This window comes from Sitophilus oryzae, unplaced genomic scaffold (assembly GCF_002938485.1).
Source record: "Sitophilus oryzae breed Bouriz unplaced genomic scaffold, Soryzae_2.0 scaffold_829_pilon_pilon, whole genome shotgun sequence".
In the NCBI taxonomy this organism is placed as follows: Eukaryota; Metazoa; Arthropoda; class Insecta; order Coleoptera; family Curculionidae; genus Sitophilus; species Sitophilus oryzae.
Window position 1 is genome coordinate 625,372 of NW_022147449.1, and position 20,814 is coordinate 646,185.

At 32.9% G+C, this 20,814-nt stretch overlaps 1 protein-coding gene across 1 annotated transcript in view; it reads left to right on the forward strand.

Annotated features, from left to right (window-relative positions):
- Window positions 1–717: 717 nt before the first annotated feature.
- The window catches only part of LOC115889686 (transcription factor Sox-8), a 58,757-nt gene continuing 38,660 nt past the window's right edge, over window positions 718–20,814 (forward strand). Inside the window, exon 1 of the mRNA XM_030909744.1 lies at window positions 718–1,135. Coding sequence (XP_030765604.1) covers window positions 915–1,135 — 221 coding nt within the window. The 5' untranslated portion in view covers window positions 718–914. The remainder of the gene's footprint in view (window positions 1,136–20,814) is intronic.

A 20,814-nucleotide genomic window follows, 5' to 3' on the forward strand; every position in this document is an offset into this window, starting at 1 on the left:
TGTTTGTTGAATTCATTCAAAAGATTAACATGTGAAAATTGTCTTCGATTACCATTCTTTAGCCCATTTGGAACATTGTTTTTTAGAATATTTTATTTTAATAGCTTAATAATTTTACTTTAATAACTGAATCATTGCTGAATCATTCACTGCTAACGTCGTCGTAAAATCCATTACCAATGATTTTGCCCGCAATTTCAAACAAACTGAAAACGAAGTCGTTGTTTGTGTTTAACCGTACTGTTTTACTCATGCGGGCAAAATTGCTAAAAAAGAACTACGTCTGTGGGGGCCTTTAAAATTTACACGGGATGAGATTTCCCGTCTTCCGATGCGCCACATGGTATATGTTTTTTTATTTAAGTTTTGGATCACAAAACGAATTACAAATTTTTGTGTTGAATATCTAGGTACTATCCAAACTAACGCTATTAAAAAAAAAACCGAAAATAAGCGCAAATTAGCACGTTCCCGTTCGATTAGCCATCGCATCGGTCCCACACCAACGCACCGAAATCCACCACGCCGATTTCACCAAAGAAGAAACTGGCAATTAACTTAAACCGTGGAAAACAAAACGGTCCGCCGGCCAATAGCCACGCCGAGGCGGACTTAAGCTGGTTCTCTCAACGTCCATTGGTCCCCAACACACGACTCAGCCACAAACAGAGACCTCTCCGTCTTTGTCCGTCTCGCGAGATGTCGAGATATCGTACCGTAGTACTCACATACACACAGACAGCGAACACAGAGCTAAAAGCGCTCCTTTCATTCCCGATTGAATCGCGCCCGACGTAGCAGCATCGTAGTAGTCCAGGAAACAAGCCTTCAATTGTTTCGGGCGCCTGGTCGATCAACAGGTGACATTTGTCGGTCTGTTCATTCATAAAACGTGTTTGTTGAGTGGCATCACAATGTTATCGCGAGCGGTTGTTTCGTCTCCTGCGGTATCGTCGGTCGAGTCGTCGTCGCAGGATAATTCATCCGGGAGTCCGGTGGTGGTTCCTGAGGGAGCTGCAGGAGCACCGGTGGTGGTTATAGGACAGCAGCAACAGTTGGACAAGAGCGAGATAAACGACGCGGTGACCAAGGTGTTGCAAGGGTACGATTGGACGCTGGTGCCTATAGCTTCAAAGTAAGTAAATTAAATCTCTATTTAAAAAATTATCTCAATTTTAGGAGAATGAGAAGAAAAATACTAGAATTGGTATTAACCATCAAATTTCGATCAAGTCCTGGTAATTTTGTTCTTATTCTCCCGTGACCGGGTACACATGCCAAGACTGGGTATCTACGGTTGAAACAATTTGACTTCTATTGTTCGTGGTTTTGTTATACCGTGTGGTGCATCGGAACGCGGGACATAGGAAATCCCATGTAAATTTTGAAAAGGTTAAATATTATCTCCTCAGATTATTTTATGCAAAAATTGTATTACCTATACTTTTTTGAGAAGGCGTTAAAGTTGTACTGTCGTTTAGAATTTTGTTCTATTTGGAATAGGCATCTAAAAGTTATTCGCAAAAATCTACCTTCACATTACTTAAAATTTATAATACGGCCCAGAGAAAGCGACAATTAAAATACCAGCAAAAATGTGATTTTGTTATTGTCAAATTCGATGTCACATTTTTTTTTGTTTACAAGAAGTCATGTGATTGAAAAGGGTCGTTATTTTTTTCTGAATTAGAATGATCATCTACAAAAAAATTAGTTGAACTGAGTATTGTATTCGCTGTGTATGACTTGGCCTCTCTCATACCACATAATATATCCACAACAATTTATTATTTTAGAACAAGCAAAAATTTTTATGAAGACAATCCGCGGACATACTGTAGATATAAATATGTTATTCATCGGCAGTGCCGTTTTCATGTAGAGACCCGACGGGCCCCGACCAGGGGATTAAGGGCCTCAGCTCCAAAAAGGCCTCAAAAACGATAACATCAATTTTTTTAAAGCTTATAATAATACATTTAAATTGAAAAACGAATGCAATTTGACGTAATAAAACAATCCCCGAGCGAATGTTTGCATATATTTAATGGCAATATATGATGACAAAGTGATCGGAATACCGGTTCCACATACCTATAAGCCGCGTTACTTTCGCGACCGTTCCAGGTAAATCGCGGTATACTCCTATATAGGTCCAAGAATAAATAATAATTATTCGAATATAAAAAATAATAATTATTCGATATTCTAAACAAAGAAAATTACCGCTTGATTTAATTTCGTAAATAGAAAAATGCCATTGACAATTACTGGGGCCAATAATTGATAATTAAGTAAATATCTGTTTCCATTTATACTGTGTTTAGTTTGCGTATACTTATGGTTTGCATACTCTAACTACAAATTGCTTTATAACTACTGAACCCATATTGGCCTGTTTGCCAGTTGAATAAAAAATTACTTATTAAGATTTGGAGGCCCCCTAGAAGAAGGGGCCCGGGGCGGACCGCCCCTTCCCCCCCCCCCCCAGTCTACCCCTGAGTATATCATAATCACTCGATTAATACACATGTTAATGTAATTTAAGAGCGCCTTTCTATCTTCGAAAGATCTATACCATTTTAGTTCCTGAATTGGTATTTTGAGGAGTATACAATATTTAAAACAAAAACCAATTTGATTCAATCAATTGAAATGCATGTGTTTAGTAATACAAATTTTAATATTGAAACATATTTCATTCAACGTTGATTCTCATTGTAAGATTACAATTATTGAACCATTAATCAGTTTTCAGTATTTTATTTATTTGAGTATTTATCGAAAAGTAAGTAAGTCGTAAGGAAAATTCTAATTAGTTTTTGACAAGTAAAAACAATTTAAAAAAAATGAAAAAAAAACACAGCAAGAACATTAAGTAAACAAGTAAGACAAATGGGTAAAATCTACAGTATTATTTATGACAAAGCTGCTAAATGAAAATGATTTGAAAATAAACTAAAACGAAATATTTCAATAATTAAACATAAATCAACTAGGTACTAATATTTACCGTTTCAAGCGCACACACAAAAATGATTTCAACCGTACCCAAACCCTCTTCGGGCAAAAGAGAGTTTATGTACCTAATTGTAGTAATAATAACACATTAAAACTATCTTTAATTTTACCTGAAATTACATATACCGGGTGGTGCATTGTCATTCGAAACATAGGAAATCACATGCAAATATTGAACTGTCTATACGGGGTAGCCCATCGAAAACGTTCGGCAAGGCATAACGGCCAGAGTATTTTTTTTTCAAAAAATCCAAAAACGCGTCAATTTTGTTTGTGAGGGGGACAACTTTTGCCCCAAAAATGATTGCAAAATCTTCAACCCCCTGAGCGGGGGTGTCATCCCCCAATTTTTTTCAAATGGGAAGGGGGATCAAGTGGTACCGCAATGAAAAGGGCTTTCTATTATCTATACTTTCCCGCTTTGTTTTTGAAAATCGGCCAGTCATTGAGAAAATATGAAGGATTGAAATTTGAAAAGTTTATTTAAAAATTTATCAGAGTAAATGATAAAGATAAATTTCTTCGACCAATTTGCTGTTTTTTCTTATTATTTCTAGATGTTTTCGCATTTTTTTACTTGCCCCAAGGTTGAACGATCAGGTGCGGTAGTTGCGAGAAAGCTGTTCTGTGACTTGTGCGTTGAAGTTCTTCTCAATATCGTTAAATTTTTAACAATTATGGTGTTCTCACTTGCAGAAAAAGTGGAAATAATCGAACTTTATTTTAAAAATAAACTTTATTTTACTTTATTTTAAAACGTCTTCGTTGAGTTCTTGTACCAACTGCATTTTGTACGGGTGGAACTTTTTTTAATATCTTTTGAACGCTTGTACGATTCACATCGGTTTCATTGGCTAATTTTCTTGTACTCAGCGTACTTGGCAACTTGGCCTAATACGAATACCTCCATAGCTTCATTTACTACAGGATTTTCCCTCTGCCTCTTTTTATTCATAACGGAACCAGTTTCGCGAAATTTTGCTACTAACTCGCGAACAATTTTGCCATAAAGGTGTTTGTTAGGATGAATATCTGCGCAACCCGATTGCCACATTCATTATTTTTAAAATAAAGTTCGATCATTTCCACTTCTTCTGCAAGTGGGTACACCATAATTGTTAAAAAGTTTAACGGTATTGAGAAGAACTTCAACGCACAAGTCACAGAACAGCTATCTAGCAACTACCGCACCTGATCGTTCAACCTTGTGGCAAGTGAAAAAATGCGCAAACATCTAGAAATAATACCAAAAAACAGCAAATTGGAATTTATCCTCATCATTTACTCTGATAAATATTTAAATAAACTTTTCAAATTTCAATCCTTCATATTTTCTCAATGACTCGACCGATTTTCAAAAACGAAACGGGAAAGTATAGATAACAGAAAGCACTTTTCATTGCGGTACCACTTGACCCCCCTTCCCATTTGAAAAAAATTGGGGGATGACACCCCCGCTCAGAGGGTTGAAGATTTTGCAATCATTTTGGGGCAAAAGTTGTCCCCCTCACAAAAAAAATTGACGTGTTTTTGAATTTTCTGAAAAAAAAAATACCCTGGCCGTTATGCTTTGCGGAACGTTTTCGATGGGCCACCCTGTATATTGGGTCCCCTGTTAATTTTACAGTGAAGTTGTGAAATGTTGACATTTGACTGATTTTGCATTGTTACCTATTCAGTTTCAATTTAAAAATAGTTGCAGTTTTCCTTAAATTACTTAAATTCGGCTTGTTCAAAATTGTTCAAATTTGGCATGTGCATTCAGAATAGGTAGACCTTTAAAAACCTATTTACGAATTAGCTGTAAAATTAATAGAGTAGCCAATATTTGGACAGTTCAAAATTTGCACGGACTTTCCTATATTTTCAAAGGCACCACCCGGTATACGGTCAATACTTTACAGTAACTTCACTTAGTCATTTAACTAGATCATATATGATAATAACTTAAATCTGACAAAAAAAAATACAATATGGTTAGGTTAATTTGGCAACAGCAAAAAAACAGCACAGGGTGAGGAGATTTAAACACGAGATTTTTTATTTGCGGCTGCTCTAAATAATCAATTCGATGTCATTTCATACCGACTACGTCCTCCTTGGATTTTTCCTTCCATAATATTCTGCAGTAATTGGTATTAGGATTTCTTTAAGCATGTATAGCAAATTTATTAAGCAAAATATTCTATTTTTTTCTTTTTAAGGCTTTCGTATATTTCTTTCTTATATTACTTTTTATTTTATCTTTCTTCAACTCTGTCGACCCAAGAAATTCGTAACATGCGACGATAACACCACCTTTCGAAAGCCATCACATCAGGTATCAGGCCATCAGTTTGTTAATTTCGGTTGTTTTAAGGGTCCACGTTTCGGTACTTGTCGGTACAATACAATAAGGTCGAAAACACGAAGCATCGGAAGTTCTTAAATCTAAGTACAGCAAAGAGATTTCTTTAGTGTTAAAGAAGAATTTTTGGAATGTAAGAAATCGGAGCGTTGTCATAAATCATATCTCTAGCAAAAAAAAAAGTTATTGAGATGAATCAAAAACAAACTATCGATGAAAGATGCACCATGTTGACAAATTACTATGCAAATATCTTACTTTCTTAAACCACCCTACAGGGTATTTGAAACTTTCGCCAAAATAGGAACATTTTGTTTTCCTTCGTATAATATACACACGGGATCTTTAAATTTTAATTTAAAAGGAGGCTAAAAAGTCCGAAATGATTATGGTATCAGTGTGAAGATAAATTTATTGGCATTATTTTTTATTACTTTAAGGCTTATATTCTTCGGCTAGGTGGGTTTATACCGGGGTAAATCAAAACCTTGTTTTCTGCAATAAATTCAAAACACCCTGTGGAAAAAATGAGACGGGCATTTTGGATAAAAAACACCTGTAATCTTAGATGTATTCCTAACATTTCATTTTTTGAATTATCCCATTATCTCTATTCTTTTATCACAGTTTATAGAATATATAATATATTTTATATTCTTTAAACTGTGTTTATGAGCTACAAATTTTTAAGTACAGTATTGATTTCAGAGATTTTTTTATTGACAAAAACAATAATAATTTTATAATAATTTGAATAGCATGTATGTCTACCTCTCGCAGCAATAACAGCTCGAGGTCTTTGTCGTATTGAATGAATAAGGGTAGTCATTCTTTCTTGATCAGTTTGATGAATATCAAACTGTAGATTTAGAACACCCTTCACTAGAGCTAAGGCTAGCATTAACGGAGGAATCTCATCTCAATCAATCATAGCTCTTGCGAAGTTTGTGGACGACGAAGAATAGCTCTTTTAAGTTCATCGCATAAATGTTCGATTGGATCTCTACCCTTAGGTTAACTAGTCGTTACCTCGCTCAACTTGGGCCTGGCATTATCATGCATCAGTATAAATTTATTTCCAATGAAAGGAGCAAATGGAACGACAACTTTTTGGAGGACATCCCAAATATAACGGTGAGCATTAAGGGCTCCATTTTCAACAAATTCAAGATTGTAAAAATATTAATAATTTATTTAAAAATGCATAGCTCATGAAAGCATAGATATAAGTTAGGAATAAATCTAACATTTCAGGAAAGTGTTTTTTATCCAAAATGCCCGTCCCATTTTTTCCATAAGGTGTTTTGAATTTATTGCAAAAAAACGAAGTTTTGATTTACCCGGGTAGAAACCAACCTTTCGGTGGCCCGGTGGCGTAGAGGTACAGGCTCTCGTCTACCAATCTCAAGGTAGTGGGTTCGAATCCCACACCCGACATTTCGTCAGCCGACTATTTTTATTAAAAATAAAAATAGTTTGGGTAACTAGGTCCACTCAGCCTTAAAAGTACTTGGGTTCACAATCCTGAGGTAATAATAGGCGGTTGAAGCGTAGTGCTAGCCACATTACCTTCCTTGTATACCGAGCGGCTCTAGTGTGGCAAGCTGTACCTTGCTACTTCCAAGGCGTTAAATGCTATATACGGGAGCTATTATATTATATAAACCAACCTAAACCGAAATACATAAGCCATTACAATAATAAAAAGTAATGCCAACAAATTTATCTACAAACTAATACCATAATCATAAAAATCGGATTACAAATTGAAAAGTCAACATCAAACTTAGTCAAAATTTTTAGGGTGGCGGAATTTTGTGCCGGAAAGTTTATATTGAACTTTAAAGTATTTTAACATTTTTATTTAAAAAAAAGAAGTTGTTTTTCTTGTCTGTCAGTGTAGATATAAACATAAACTTGATTTTCCTACTATTAAATGTCGTATCTCTATCATAAATTCTATTATCTCAGTACCGGTCAAACAGATCTGATACACTTATTTATTTATCAGGCTCTATTTCCTATTTAGCAGGTGTAACCGGGCCCTAAGGTCTCTCTCAAACAGGAACCTAGGAACTATATCGTCGGCTTTTGGCGGTGTGACACTTGAGCAATTAGCATGAGAAAAACAAATAGCGAGTACTCTTTGCTTTGAGATAGGATCCAGGTAGACTCCCACGGTACTGCCGTAGCTATGTATTAATCCGTGGCTATCTTGAGGGTTCTAGACGATAGGCAGAGCAATTTTCATATCGTTTTAATACGCTGTTCGCGAATTTTTATCGTGAAATACGAGAATGTATTGTGGTTCGCACACTAAAACATCGATTAGAAAAAAGCTATTTTAAAAAAGTGCAAAAAATCTGTTATTGTGTATTAGAAGAAGGAAATATATTTTGATATTTGTTAACTACTTTTTATGCAGATTGAAGAAGAAGAAATAATTCCGTTACAAAGTTTTGTGATTGCAGTGATATACAGGGTGAGTCTTAAATAAGTGCAAATATTTTCAGGGGTGGTATATTTCGACCCCAGGAACAGGTCTTTGAGGTTTTTTTCGCAAAAAAAGATGTTGAAAATCGTGCATTTTCTTTTAAATTTTGTTTAGGTGCAAACCTAAAGTATGTACCAAGATGTATTTCCGGAAAATATTTTAACTTCTATAGGGTGGCGCAAAAAAGTGTGAGTGGATCTGGATGATTTTTTTTTAAATGGAACACCCTGTATATTATTACATTTTTGGCTTCCTTTCAGATCACTTTACATAATCCTAAGATATGAGTAAATCTATTTCGATTAGTTTCAGAGATATTAAAAAATAAATCAAAAATATAATATATTTTTCAACCCTTCTTAAAAAAATATCAAAAATATAAGAACTGTTCTAAAATCAAAACTATATTAGATGGTCTGTTCTAAGTTTGCTATAAATATGGTAATCGTAAACTATACAGGATGTTCAATATTTTACGCCAAACTTTCAAAAATAAAATAATTTTTCTTCGTTTTTTTAAAATAAACACCCTGGATACTATTTTTTTATTAGATGGAGAATTAAAAAATGAACATTTTTTGTATTTAAAGTATTTAAAAATTTTTAATAATTTTTCAGATACATGCAGTATTATTTCATATAGGGCTTCCAATGGTAAAATACGTGAGAAAAATCATTAGGTGGCTTTGATGAAAATTTACTGTGGAAAATACCATATGAAATACAAAACCGGGAATATCTGCGAAACTGTTAAAAATGTTGAAATACTCTAAATACAAAAAAATGTTCATTTTTAAATTCTCCATCTATTGAAAAAATAATATACAGGATGTTCCATTTAAAAAAAAAACGAAGAATAATCATTTTATATTTCAGAAAGTTTGGCGTAGCATTTTGAACATCCTTATGATTTACGATTTCCATATTTATAGCAAAGTAAGAACAGACCATCTAAAGTAAATATTTAATATAGTTTTGATTCAGAACAGTTCTTGTATTATTAATATTTTTTTTTAGAAAGGCTGAAAAATACATAATTTTTATTTATTTATTAATATCTCTGAAATGATCGAAATATGTATATTTACTCATGTCTTAGGATTATGTAAAGTGATTTGAAGGGAAGCCAAAAATGCAATAATATACAGGGTGTAGAATACACGAAAACTCTGGGGTTTAAAATAAAATACTGTTTGCTTGCTGGCTATCGTGTATTGACTGAACTCGCCTTTCCGCATTACGTAAAGATAAACATTGTTGTTTACAGTTATTCAGAGTACATTTTTTATATAATAATAATCTCTAAACTATTGAACACTACATCCACCTTCTTCTTTTAAACAAATTGAAATACATTAACAAAATTAGCAACAAGATATAACTTCTGCAACCTATAACTAAAACGATATAACTTATTACCTAGATATATTAATTTAACTAATTCTAATTTACAATAAACAACGAACTAGTATAACTTAATGCTAATAATAATCTCTTAGGGACTACACTATTTTGTAACAACAAAATTAAGTTAAATCACAAAATACCCACTATCCAAACAATACATTTAACTTCATTCAATAGCTCCCTAGTCATGCTCATGACTACTATCATTTTGTTCTGGTTTATTAGTGACTTTCCATTCTCCTTCAATTTTCTTTAAATGTATTATATTTCTTCGATAATCTTGACCTGTTTCATCATTTCTAATTTGAATATCACTTCCATTTTTATTTATTACTGTATGCGGACTTGGATTGAAGTTTGGACAAGTTTTATTACTTTTAATTAAATTTTTCACATAAACTTTGTCACCTCTTAATAGAATTCCTTCATGAAAACACAGTTCTGAACTAAATATTTTATATTGATTAATTGATTGGTCCCAAACATCTTGAAATATTGCTTCTTTTACTTTGGTGATTTCTTGGTCTTTTTCTGAAGCTCTCTTGATATCAGATAATGAAACAGCAACAGGTCTTGAATAGCTTAGTATTTGGCAAATAGAATTTTCATCAAATGATTTATTTATATTTTCTATTCTTGGCAGTCTGGATAAAACACCCGCTATATTAAATTTTCCAGGGCGGTATACTACTTTATAATTGTAACATTGTAGTCGAAGGACCCATCTCTCTATGCGCGCACACGGTTTGGCTGTTGGTTTAAATATGGCTTCTAGTGGTTTGTGATCTGTAACCAATTCAAATGTTTCTTTTCCATATAGGTACATATGGAAATGTTCCACTGACCATACCAGCGCAAGCTTCTTTTCCGTCTGACAATATCTCTTCTCACAAGCTGTCAGGCTTTTATTTCCAAATGATATAATTCGAGGACCAGATTCGTCAAATTGGATAAGTACACAGCCAAGACCAACTGGACTGGCGTCAGCTATGACTTGGGTTCTGTCACCTGGATGATAATATCCCAATGTTTTGATGCTGGATAGGGTCTCTTTTAGTGTTTTGAACGAATGTTGCTGTTCAGCCTTCCAGTAGGACTCTATGTTGGATTTTTTTCCTAATTTTAACCTAAGTATCTTCCTTAACGGGTCTGTCAGCGTTGCTAGATTAGGGATCCATTTTCCCACGTAATTTACCAACCCCAAAAAACTTTGTATCTCCATAATAGTTTTGGGTGCTCGAAATGTGTTTATGGCTCCTATGTAGCTCTCTAGTGGTTTGATACCTATTGCTGAGAGCTGATGACCTAAAAATTCAACGCTTCTCAATCTAAACATGCATTTATCTTTATTTAGTAGGATGTTATTTTGATCTAAAGTTGTTAAAACATTATTTAATCTCATATTATGTTCTTCTAGAGTTGCTCCAAAAATTAAAATATCGTCGATGAAATTTACAACACCGTCACATTTGGCAAGTACACGTTCCAATAATTTCTGAAAAATTTCTGGAGCGCAAGATATGCCAAACATCAGTCTTTTATATCGTAGTAATCCTTTGCTGCTAATAAATGTAGTAATATGACGGGAGGCTGGTGAAATTTCGATTTGATGGAATGCGTTTTTTATATCTAATTTTGAAAATATCTTTGCACCTCTAAATTTTGGTAATAACTGGTCCATCGTTGGAAGTGGATGATTTTCACGCATAATAGCTGAATTTGCTCTTCGCATGTCAAGGCAGATTCTAACCTCCCCGTTGTCCTTTAATACTGGAACGATTGGAGATACCCATTTAGATGATCCTGCCACTTCCTCAATGATGTCTAAATCAATAAGTTCCTTAAGTTTCCTGTTGATTTTTTCTTCCAGTGGAATTGGTACTCGTCTATATGGCTGACTTACCGGCTGTATTGTTTCGTCAATTGGAATATCTACAACTGTGTCCTTAAATTTCGGAAATGGGCTTGTTGTGGCATTGACATTATGTAAACCAATTTTTAGAACACCTAGCTCTATTGCCGTTCTTTTACCAAGTAGATTTTTATTTCCATTTTTTATTACATAAAATACGGCTTTAATAGGCTGATTTCCAACATCAATAAATGCTTCAAAAGATCCCACGACAGTCAAGGGTGCCTTACTGGCATAGGCTAAAAATATTTTGTCTGGATTTTTTACCTGGTTATGGACTTGAACTCTCTCACGTTTTAAATATTGCCAGGCATCTAGGCTCAGTAAATTACATTTACTGCCTGAGTCAATGAGCATATCAATGTTCACTCCACCAATTTTGCATGATAGTGTGTCGTCTTGATCGATATGGAACACATAGTCGCCTTCATCTTCGGAGTTTTCTTCAATGGCATGTGCGTTCGACATTTTCGCTTTTTTAAATTTGGATTGCCGCTTTTGGGGAATGACGTTTAACCTTTTATTTTTTCTTTTTCCAGGAGCTGTTCTGCATTGGCTCATAAAATGTCCTTTAAATCCACATTTTCCGCATTCTTGATTTACAGCTGGGCAATTTAAACTTGTAGAAGAATGTTTTGTGCTACCGCATCGCCTACAAAATTCCTCTTCACGACGACTTCCAGATGGCTTATGTTGCAATAAATTAATGTCCTGGGTTAGCGTATCTGGATTTCCTGAGAATTCCCCGAGCTGTCGTGTTACGGATTCTAAGGAATTAGCTTCATTTATAATCATCTCTAAAGTCATGCTATCTCCAACTGCTAATATTTTCTTTCTCAGTTCTAAGTTGCATCCTTTTTCCACAATTTGATCGATAAGGTTTTCCTCCAAATTCTGGAATTGACACTTTTCTGCTTGGTGTCTTAAGCGTATGAGGAATCTCTCGAATTTCTCTCCTTGATCTTGCTTCAATAATCTAAAAATGTGTCTTTCAAACACCTTGCTTTGTTTAGGAGCGAAATATTCATCCAACTTTTGAACAGCGACTTCATAAATATCTACATCAACGGAAGTTTCAACATGTGCCCCAGGAATATTATAGTATATTTCTTGAATGCCTATTCCCCCCATATGTAATAATACAGCTCGTTTTTTTGCGGGACTGTCGATACTTGCTGCCTCTAGGTATATATTCAAAGCCCTTTTCCATTTTCTCCATCTTAAAGCAACAGAAGAAATTTCTCCTTCACAATCAAAATTCTCCAGGGTTGAAAGACTTGATAAATTCATCGTCGATTTTAATTTTCTGGAATAAAAATATATATAGGATTGAGTCGTATATACACATCTTAGGTATAAATAAACATTAACGCTTTAATAATTAAGGACAATGATCTAAATCTAATGTTCAGATAAACAATTTGCAATTATTATTACTTTATTTCAAATATGGCTTAAAAAAGCTTAAAAAAATTAATAATTACTGATTTTTTTTTTTTATAACTTTGTTACCTAGTTATGATACATTTACAGTATACATATTATTTAATTAATTTACATTTTAACACCAAATATTAACTATTATCGATATATATTTGTCATTTAATTTCGACTTAATCTCTTAATGGCATATAAATGAAACTCGAATTTGCACCTCTGTCCCTTTAATTTGGACCTACGTCCCTCTGATTTGGACCTACGTCCCTCTGATTTGGACCTAAGTCCCTCTGATTTGGACCTACGTCCCTCTAATTTGGACCTACGTCCCTCTGATTTGGACCTACGTCCCTCTGATTTGGACCTACGTCCCTCTGTTTTGGACCTACGTCCCTCTGTTTTGGACCTACGTCCCTCTAACTTGGACCTACGTCCCTCTAACTTGGACCTACGTCCCTCTGATTTGGACCTACGTCCCTCTGATATGGACCTACGTCCCTCTGTTTGGACCTACGTCCCTCTGATTTGGACCTACGTCCCTCTGATTTGGACCTACGTCCCTCTGTTTGGACCTACGTCCCTCTGTTTGGACCTACGTCCCTCTAATTTGGACCTACGTCCCTCTAATATGGACCTACGTCCCTCTAATTTGGACCTTAGTCTCTTTTATTTGTATTAAATTAAGCTTAAATGTACACATGTACTTAGTATTATAAATTAACACCAAAAGATTTTTTTTTGTTAACATTTAGCTGCCTTTTCCATTTCTTTATAAAATAAAATTTTCATTGTCTTGTTATTAATGTACTCTGATACTTGAAGGAACCAGGAAAATGATTCTAATATACAATACGATGTAAAATAAACCCAGAACGTTTGACACGGCCGATTCCTTACCAAAGAAATGTTAGTCACTAGTGTTTAACGTGGCAGTTAAAGTGTTAATTTATTTTGAAATCGGTCAATATATAGTAAATATTTGGTGTAATTTTCCAATTAAAACTTTAGGTACTTACTCGATTGTATTTTAACCGAATCACAATATCTGTTTGGTTTAGTCCTCGTCGCCACTGTAGAATACACGAAAACTCTGGGGTTTAAAATAAAATACTGTTTGCTTGCTGGCTATCGTGTATTGACTGAACTCGCCTTTCTGCATTACGTAAAGATAAACATTGTTGTTTACAGTTATTCAGAGTACATTTTTTATATAATAATAATCTCTAAACTATTGAACACTACACAGGGTGTTCCATTTAAAAAAAATAATCCCGATCCACTCACACTTTTTTGAGCCACCCTATAGAAGTTAAAATATTTTCCTGAAATACATCCTAGTACATAATTTAGGTTTGCACTTAAACAAAATTTTCAAATTTTTTAATCTAGGAGCTACAGATGCCTGACGCACTATTGCCGGACCCTGTATATCATTTTAGCTCAGTGGATTTTTCACTAACTTTCCGTTCATAACGTCATGTACTAAACCGAGTGGTTTTTAAAATATAACCGTTTTTAAACTAAATTTACTACTTAAAGCCCTCTTAAAATTGAACAGCAGAACCGAACAGAAAGTTAACAAACCCGCCTTATCCATTTAAAAGAATAGCCTAATGGTATATATTAATAGTAGACGCTACAATCTACATAAACATAGTCCCAAACTGCGGCAAAAGACGCCTATTTCTATATAAAAATCACTACAAATTACGTTACTGCAGCAAAATCCGTCTTATCCACTTATATTTGCTTTTATTGTTTATTATTGTTACAAATCCTGCACTTATATTTGCTTTTATTGTTTATTATTGTTACAAATCCTGCATTTTTTCATACGCTTTTTACACAAATATAGTCTTAATACTGACATCTTATCCATTTCAAATGCTTACCTAATAATTAATTTTTATTTAATAATTTAATAATTAAATTTATTAATTAATTTTTATTTCTACAGAAACCAGATACAAATGAATGATTCCACTTAATGGACACGTTTTTTTTGTAAAATAACGCTTCAAACATTTGCTAAAACAGTTTTTGCTTATTATCTCGAAACAAGGTTTTTGGGATAAGGCGGGTTTTGCAACTTGCCGCCTCAATTGTACTTCAAAACTTGCGAGGAATGTTATTTTGGCCTTTGATTATCATCCGTCAAGAGATGTGGCTTCGTATGGCTTGAAATCAAAAGTTTATTGTTTTATAACCTAATATTAGGCGTTCTGTATGGATACAATTGCCTACCGCAAGCTGTTGCTAGGAAATTAATTTTAAATGTATTTTTTTTAGACATTGTGAAGAATGATCGTAAACTAAAAAATATAAAGTGTAATTGAAACCACTAATTTATTCCACTAATTGCGAGGTTCTTAAATGAAGCTTTATACTCAAATATATACAAATTTTGAAAGATTTCACGTGAGATTATGGGAGGGAAAGGGGTAGGGACAAATTTGACCAGAGAGGGAGGGATGTCAAAACGTCTTCAAAAACGCTTGTCACGAAATGAAACTCACAACTTAAAACAAATTTCCCAAACAGTCGCTATCAATTTACAGGTAAAAATATTATTTCTGATACTACCAAAACCGCACAGTTTTGTTGGAAATCATTTTTCCCATGATGAAACATAGCTGTTCGAGAATTAGTCATTATTTGCGGTTTGATGATACAGTAGCATATCATTTGTGCGGTTAAACAGTTTTCTTGGCGTCATACAGCATGACATGTTTATATTTTTTACGAAATTCGAACAATTCCATTTTGTCGTCGATAAGTTTCTTAAAAATGGAATTATTTATAGATATTTAAATATTTGCGGCTAGCCTTTCTCTAATTCTCTATAATGTTATTCAAAAATGCTCGTTCATATACTGGGTGGTGCATCGGTCTTTGAAACATAGGAAATCTCATGCAAATTTTGAACTGTCCAAATATTGGCTAGGTACACTATTGATTTTACAGCGAAGTCGTAAATACCTTTATTACAGGTCTGCGAATGGCTGAATACACGTCAAATTTGAACAATTTTGGACAAGCCCTTTTTAACTAATTTAAGAAAAAGTGCATTTATTTTCAAATTAAAACTGAACAGGTAACAATGCAAAACCAGGCAAATGTCAACATACCTTAAGTTGTCAATCTATGGTTAAATGTAACAGTGCCCGATATGCTTTTTTGTAATTTAAAACTTGTTCAAATTAGACAAAAGCCTAAGGTTTAGGAAATATAATCTCACATTGACAGAATTATAAGTTGACAACTTAAGGTATGTTGGCATTGTTATAATCCCGTCCTCATTTTAATCAAATTTGTAATATTAGTTTAGGAATGTCCCATCTCTAATAAAAACCTTCATACCTTTGAGGTCATAAACGACCCTACAATATAATTCTAATTGATAACTTTAACTATTACTGTTGGGAATTTTGATCATAAATTTATATAGCTTTCGCAGACGTCTGTCTATCTGAACAATGTAAGTTTAGGGCAGTGTCGTCCACTGCTCTGAATATTAGATTAAGGATATATAAATTGTACTGTACGCCTCTGGCATTTCTGTAGCTTAGATATTATTTAAGGAACTGCAAGACAGGCCCTCACATCTCTTTTGCTAAAACCCTGTTTTAGTCACATACTTCTTTTTGCTAAACACTCTTTTGCTTTTGTTCTTCAACTCTCTTTTTACTCTTCAACACGTTATTATTTTTCACAGTTTCCCTCAGGGTAACTATTGTAATTAGTTTATCGTAATTAAAGTTAAGTTATATTAAAAAACAACAGTGTACATTAATTCCACACCCGAAAAGACCCTCAACAAGTTGGCCCTTCTGAAGAGGACCACAACAAAAATTGGCGCTGCGGACAGGATAGGACAGGATACAGGATTGGGTTAGTCCAGATAAGGATTCAGGATTGGTTAGGCCAGTTCAGGACAGGACGGGATAGTACGGGACAAAAGGATTCTCAAGGAGGAAAAACAGGAAACTGGTCCAGGAGAATACCGTTGGTAAGTGGAATTTGTATATTTGTTTAGATTTTGTATCGAGCGTTTTATATAACTTACTAGTATTTTTTTTTTAACTCCGTTAAAAGTACTTTACAAAATTTTATTAATCATTTTTTTTTTTAACTAAATTTATTAACAAAATTCATCATGAATACCAATTCGAATACTGATCCATTATCGTTAGATTTTATTTGTAAGTTGATTCCTTTCGGATTTAGCGGTGATAGAAACGAATTAGGACAATTTTTGGCAAATTGTAATAGTGCCAATGAGTTAGCCAGTCAAAATCAAAAATTGCCTCTATTATATTTTATATTATCAAGAATATCAGGTACAGCAAAAGAGCAACTAACAACACAAAGCTTTGAATCTTGGGAAATTTTACGACAAAAGTTAAAAGATTTATATAAAGAGCGAAAACATTATGTCCAATTAATAGAAGAACTAAATAACTGTAGACAGAATTCTAATGAATCCGTAGATGATTTCTTTCAACGTTTAGAAGTTTTAAACCATCGTACAATTTCTTCTGCTAAGCAGAGTTGTCGAAACGATGCCGAATTACCGGGAAAAACTCAAACTATACACGATTTAACTTTAAATAGATTCATTTACCACTCTAAACCAGAAATTTCACAAATGTTAAGATATAAAGGATTTAATTGCATTAAGGAGGCTCATAATGCTGCTCTCTGTGAAGAAAGAATATTAAATATGTTAAAAACTAATAAAAGCAATCAATACTGTAAAATATGTCGTAACAATTCGCATTCTACAAATAATTGTCGCAAAAATTATCCGCAATCTAATGAAAATTACCAAGTTCATTTTAACAAACACAATTCTAATAATTCCAATAATCATAAATTTAATCAATCTTCTACTAGTGAACATTATAATAATATTAAACAATGCAAATATTGTAAAAAGTACGGACATACAATAGAAGAATGTAGAAAATTACAATATAGAAATTCTCACAGGGTATCGAATCAAAACACAAATTCTAATGAAATACAAAATAAAAAATTTCAAAGGGTATCGAATCAGAATATACCTAATCAAATACCAAATGAAGTATCAAATATTCATTCATTCACAGATACTCAATCAAACTTAAAAATTCTCAGTGACGATAATAACTCTATATTTTTAGAATTTAAGTCTGATTTTTCTAATAATAAAGATAAAACATTTCGATTTTTATTAGATACAGGTGCTAGTGTATCTTTAATCAAATTAGATAAGTTAAATCCTGAAATTACTAAATTTTTCCTAGCGAGAAATTAACCTTACACGGTTTAAGTACAGATTCTCCTGTATTAACGGCGGGTAGTACTATAATTCCATTTAATATTAGGAATCATACATTGAAAATAAAGTTCCATATTCTTAATCAGAAAACAAACGTCCCTTATGACGGTCTGATCGGATACGACTTTATTAAATCACAAAACGCCCAAATTGATTTAAAAAAGCAATTATTCTCTCTTGACTCGCTACCTTTTCCGCTACATCTAAAAATGAATATTAATCCTTATAATAATAATTATCTTATTTTAAAGCCCAGAACAGAAACTGTTATTGAAGTTAATGTATTAAATTCTGATTTAAACGAAGGAATATTACCTAATCTAGAACTCGAAAGGGGTATTTACTTATCAAAAGCTATTACTAAGGTCAATTCTAATAAAAAAGCTTTTGCTACAATTCTAAACACTAGAGTAACGGAATACGAATTAAAACCATTTTCAGTTTATTTAGAACCATTAAATAATAATGCTAAAACTCTTAATATCTTTACTAATTCAACAGATTTATTTAGCAGAAATAAATTATTAAATCAAAACCTTAGACTAGAACATTTAAATATTGAGGAAAAAGAACAGATTTTAAATTTATGTACGGAATATAATGATATTTTTCACCTCCTGGCGGATAAATTTACTTGTACTCAAACTATGAAACACGAAATTAATTTATCAGCAAAAACTTATAGATATTCGAAAAAACAAAATGTATCTGGACAACAAAACTTTCAGTTTGTCCATAAACAAGGCAGAATAAATTCTAATGTAAATGCTCTATCACGAAATATCAACATTAATATAATATCAAAAGACGACAATTATCAAAATTTTATTAAATATCATTATCAAACCACAGAAATTACCCCGAAACTTGATATTAAAAACTCAAATTTATTCGATAATTTACCTGCTGCTATTTATTTTTCTTCAGATCTGGAAGGAAAAGAATCCACCAGCCAAAAGGCTTTCGAAAAATTAGCGATTAATATAGTTGGTCCATTACCCATTACCGAGAATGAAAACAGATTTATAACTCAAGCTAAAGAAAATATAAATAAATTAAAACTTAAATCAAAAGAATATTACGATCAAAAAATTAAAACGACTATTTATAAACCTAATGACCTAGTATATATATTAAATAAACAAGTTTCTCCAGGCTTAAACAAAAAATTATCCCCTAATTTTAAAGGCCAGTATAGAATAACAAAAGTACTTAATGAAAAAAATTTTCAAATTCAAATTGGGAAAAGACATATTATCTATCATACTAACATGATAAAACCCTTTGTTTCAGATTAAAATGTTCGCCTTATTTTTATACCTTATTGTACTTTTTCCATAACCCTCTAACACTTCTAATTATCATATAACTTATCTACCTGGACAAACGGGAATATATTATCATAAATTGGGAAATGCAAGATATCCGGATCTGAAATCATTCTTTTCACGCACCTAAATTTATCATATTATAATGATAAACTAAATTCGCCCTCTAATATAACATCAAAGATCTTTTAATTTATGTCATACTAATGAAGATTCAGGTTTCGATAATATTTTTTTGATATAATAATTTGAAAAGAGGAATTTTTAATGGCACTTCATACGTTTTTAATTGATGGTTTGTATACCTGATGCAAAATTTTATGATCAAGCCATAAAATAACTATTTACCGTTAATTACGAAACTCGACTTACTATGAAACAACAAATAAGAATTATTTCAAATACTATTCAAAATTTTAAAGCTAGTATTCACAAGTTTTAACTTAAATTAACAATTTTTAAATATAAATACAAAATTCTTTAATCAATTCAGTAATCAAACTAGTAAGATATATTACGTAGCGATGTGGGATCTATCAAGTTGTACGAAAACCACCGAAAACGAATTCATATGCAAGCATCCTCAAGTTATAAGAATTCAAGAACTTAACTTAACCCCATCAAATCTCGAGCCAGTGAAGAGAACAAATTTAAAATTGGATGAACTGAACTTCGCTAATCACAAGCTTAAACAGATGGACGATCTTTTAGACATAGAATTGAAGAAACCATTTATTGTGCAACATTCATACTGGTATACTGTTGGACTATCAGCAATTGGTTCAATTGTAACGATCATCTTATTGTATAATATTCTAAAATGGTGTGGACTGTTCAACCTGCTAAGAAGATTACTATGTTGTACCAAGGAGCCCAGGACCCTCTCTGAAGGTTGCTGTATTAAACTATTTAATACAAATATTAATACTCCAAATCCAATAACTCAGGCCCAATTTGAACAAATATTGGAAGAAGAAGCTGGAAGAAGTGGACTCCTAAGTAATCGTTCAGCCGTGGAATTTTTAAACTTAAGTGGTCGACGCTCGACTAGAACACCATCAGTTCATATGGATTAATTAAAGACTAAAATGTTCAGTGTATTTTTACCTTTTTTATTTTTTTTTTTCAAACTTTTACTCTTAGAATAGTGTAGTTATTGTGTGTATTGTTTATTGTTTAATTTGACGATTTTTTTTTCTCTCTTAATTTTTTTTTGTTATGAAAAAAATTTTTCTTAGGGGGGAGGTGTTATAATCCCGTCCTCATTTTAATCAAATTTGTAATATTAGTTTAGGAATGTCCCATCTCTAATAAAAACCTTCATACCTTTGAGGTCATAAACGACCCTACAATATAATTCTAATTGATAACTTTAACTATTACTGTTGGGAATTTTGATCATAAATTTATATAGCTTTCGCAGACGTCTGTCTATCTGAACAATGTAAGTTTAGGGCAGTGTCGTCCACTGCTCTGAATATTAGATTAAGGATATAAAAATTGTACTGTACGCCTCTGGCATTTCTGTAGCTTAGATATTATTTA